The 2844-nt window shown below is 30.7% G+C and overlaps 1 protein-coding gene across 1 annotated transcript; it reads right to left on the minus strand.

Moving 5' to 3' along the window:
* Window positions 1-1416, minus strand: LOC125681164 (uncharacterized). The gene is made up of 2 exons (XM_048921118.2): window positions 1184-1416; window positions 1-719 (listed from the first exon to the last, which is right to left on the minus strand). The coding sequence occupies exons 1-2, from the start codon at window positions 1184-1186 to the stop codon at window positions 237-239; spliced, it is 486 nt and encodes a 161-aa protein (XP_048777075.1). The 5' UTR covers window positions 1187-1416; the 3' UTR covers window positions 1-236.
* Between the last annotated feature and the right edge of the window lie 1428 nt (window positions 1417-2844).

Below are 2844 nucleotides of genomic sequence, written 5' to 3' on the forward strand. Positions count from 1 at the left end.
TTGGTTTCTGTTTTTAAACACATTTTAATAGTTATAAATACAGTAGCATAAATATATAAAGCTATTAAATATATGTATATCTTAAATCACAAAAAATTAGTTAAATGAATATTACATAGTGTTCTGCAATATTTTGCTGCCATTTTTAGTAGGTTAGTAATGCCAGAGATTTGCAATTAATATTTCGTGCCATAGTTACGATTTTAAGAATTTCACGGAATGAATCGCCCATGTATTCAATGTTCTGTTATTTTTGATAGACGCTGTCGAATTTTGACCGTCAAAAATCTATAAACACTTTCTTTGACAAATTCATCTTCAAAATTCAGTCGAAGTTGTTTCATGCATTTTAAACCCATTGGAATTTTTAGATTCCCATTCAAATCATTCGGTAAAATTACAGGCACAATAGTGCAAGGTGATTTTGTATAAAGTGACTCCATCACCACTCGATTGCTTGAAAACACCGGCCAGTCACATTCGCAGAAATCTTTAGTCAGAAATACAAATGTAGCAGAACTGGTCAGGAATGCCTCCTCCAGGCTAGAAATCTGAGGGTCATCAAACAAAGCAATCTGGAAACTTGTTTCCTCCCTGAGGACGTCTGTCTTTAAGTATGATATAAATTCTTTGGCCTTGTCTTTGTCATTTTGATTGTAGACGACTATAGCATCCCAAAGTTTTTCATGATGAAGCGATTCGTTTTGGGACAGGAGTACCTAAAAATCAAATGTTTAATTTGTCTTAAAATGATACCCTTATACATTTCCCTAGCCCCCTCCGAGGGCTGATACGCCTGCTGTAAAGTTAACGTTATCGCATAAAAAAAAAGAAGTATTTATGTAAAGTTAGCTTAATGACGTGCAAAAGCAAAATTAAAAAAAAAAAAATTAAAAAAACCAAAAAACAAAACAAAACAAAACAACCAATCATGCAAAAAACAAAAACAAAAAACAAAACAAAACAAAACTAAAAAACAAAAAACAAAAACAAAAACAAAAAAACAACAACAACAAAAAACCAACAAACAAAACAGTTAAAAAAAGAACAAATAAACAAAAGAAAAAGCCAGAATAGATAAATACACCCCCCATATATATATATATATATATATATATATATATATATATATGCATACATATATGTAACACAAAAATGAATCTTTTAATATCAGTATACTTGCCATGTCTCGTAGTAGAAATTCTTTGATACATATTACGGAAAGGCGAACTGATTTTATCGGAAATGGCTGGGGATTTTCATCTTCCTGCTTTAATTTTATTTCTGAAATTCCCCATCCAGATAAATTGTTTTGATAGCAAGATAAAGCAAAATAAGCACATTTTGAAATGCTAATATTTATTTTTAGCTTTATTGTCAAAATGCGGAAATTATTGGTGGACGTCTTCTGTGTTAATTTTCAAGGAATCGGCGGCGTTGAATGTGAACATACACGTATAGGCTATATAATGGTACACTGCAGCGCGGCGCTCCCTGTCTTTTGTTTAGACTAGGACCATGGTGAATGTGAACATACACGTATAGGCTATATAATGGTACACTGCAGCGCGGCGCTCCCTGTCTTTTGTTTAGACTAGGACCATGGTCAGGGACTGCAACCTTAAAAAAAATATATATATATATTTAAAAAAATAGAATGATAAAAATTATAATTAAAAAAGAGTTTTTACATGGTTGTTATCAAAGGAAAATTGTAAATCGTTTTGAACAATCGCCAATACGATATATATTAAAGAGAAGGTAACTCTTGATTTGTTTTATTTTCTGCTTTCAGTATTTACATGGTTATTATTTAACCGAAAAATCTTAAGTCTTACTTGTCATAATTTTTGAAAATGTCTCTGTATTTGTAGATATTAGATTTAGTAAAGGTAAACCGAAGGTACGATTATCTTTAGAGAAAATTCTATTGCGATCGAGAAAATTTTCACTCGGATAAATATAGATCTTGCATAAAGTGGGTCAAGGAGATTGCGAGAAATAACTTGTCCATGTAAACTGTTGACGATTTGCTCTTTCCTCCTTGAATCATATTTTAGATAAACTTTTATTACATCGCTTAAAGGTATGATGGATATTGTATTATTTAGATCTGTAGTTTTTCAAAGCTTTAGAAAACAATGAAATTAATTTATAGTATGTAATTTAATGGACCCCCCCCCCCCCGAACATTTGTATAGTTATTAATTGTATCATACGTGTCAGATATTTAAGAAGTTTAAAGATTTTTTTTTCATTGTTTAAATGCAATTAATGCAATATTCAAAAGTAGGCCTATATGAATTTGCAATGTAATATGTGCGTGAAATATTTAATTTAAACAAATAAGTGAACGGGATTGGGCAGCAGGTATATATCCTATTTCAGCCCTCTCCCTGCGTGAAATATACATCAACAAGTACAACGAAGCTTTATAACAGGCATTTTATGTTGAGTGCATTAGTCACATTACAATGACATCCTGCACCATCCTTAGTACACAGAAAATGAATATCATTAAAGGGACTGATTCACGATCCTTCCTCCCCAAAAATTTTGTTTTTCGTTTTTAATTATCAAAATCTACTGTCTAATGTGTTGAAAAAATTTCACAAAAAATTTAAGGTTTATATATGTTATGAGAGAAGCTCAATATATAGAGTCTATTGTTTGTTTTGTTCATGAAGTTTTCAAAATAAATGGATATCGGTCCACGTTTATTATACATATATAGATCTATTACATTTTACGTCTTCTTTAGGTAAAATGTGTCATTTAAAAGTTGAAATTGTGACTGTGTAAAATTAAGATGCTTTAAATTACAAAATTAACATTTCACTGGTT

This window comes from Ostrea edulis, chromosome 2 (assembly GCF_947568905.1).
Source record: "Ostrea edulis chromosome 2, xbOstEdul1.1, whole genome shotgun sequence".
Lineage (NCBI taxonomy): Eukaryota > Metazoa > Mollusca > Bivalvia > Ostreida > Ostreidae > Ostrea > Ostrea edulis.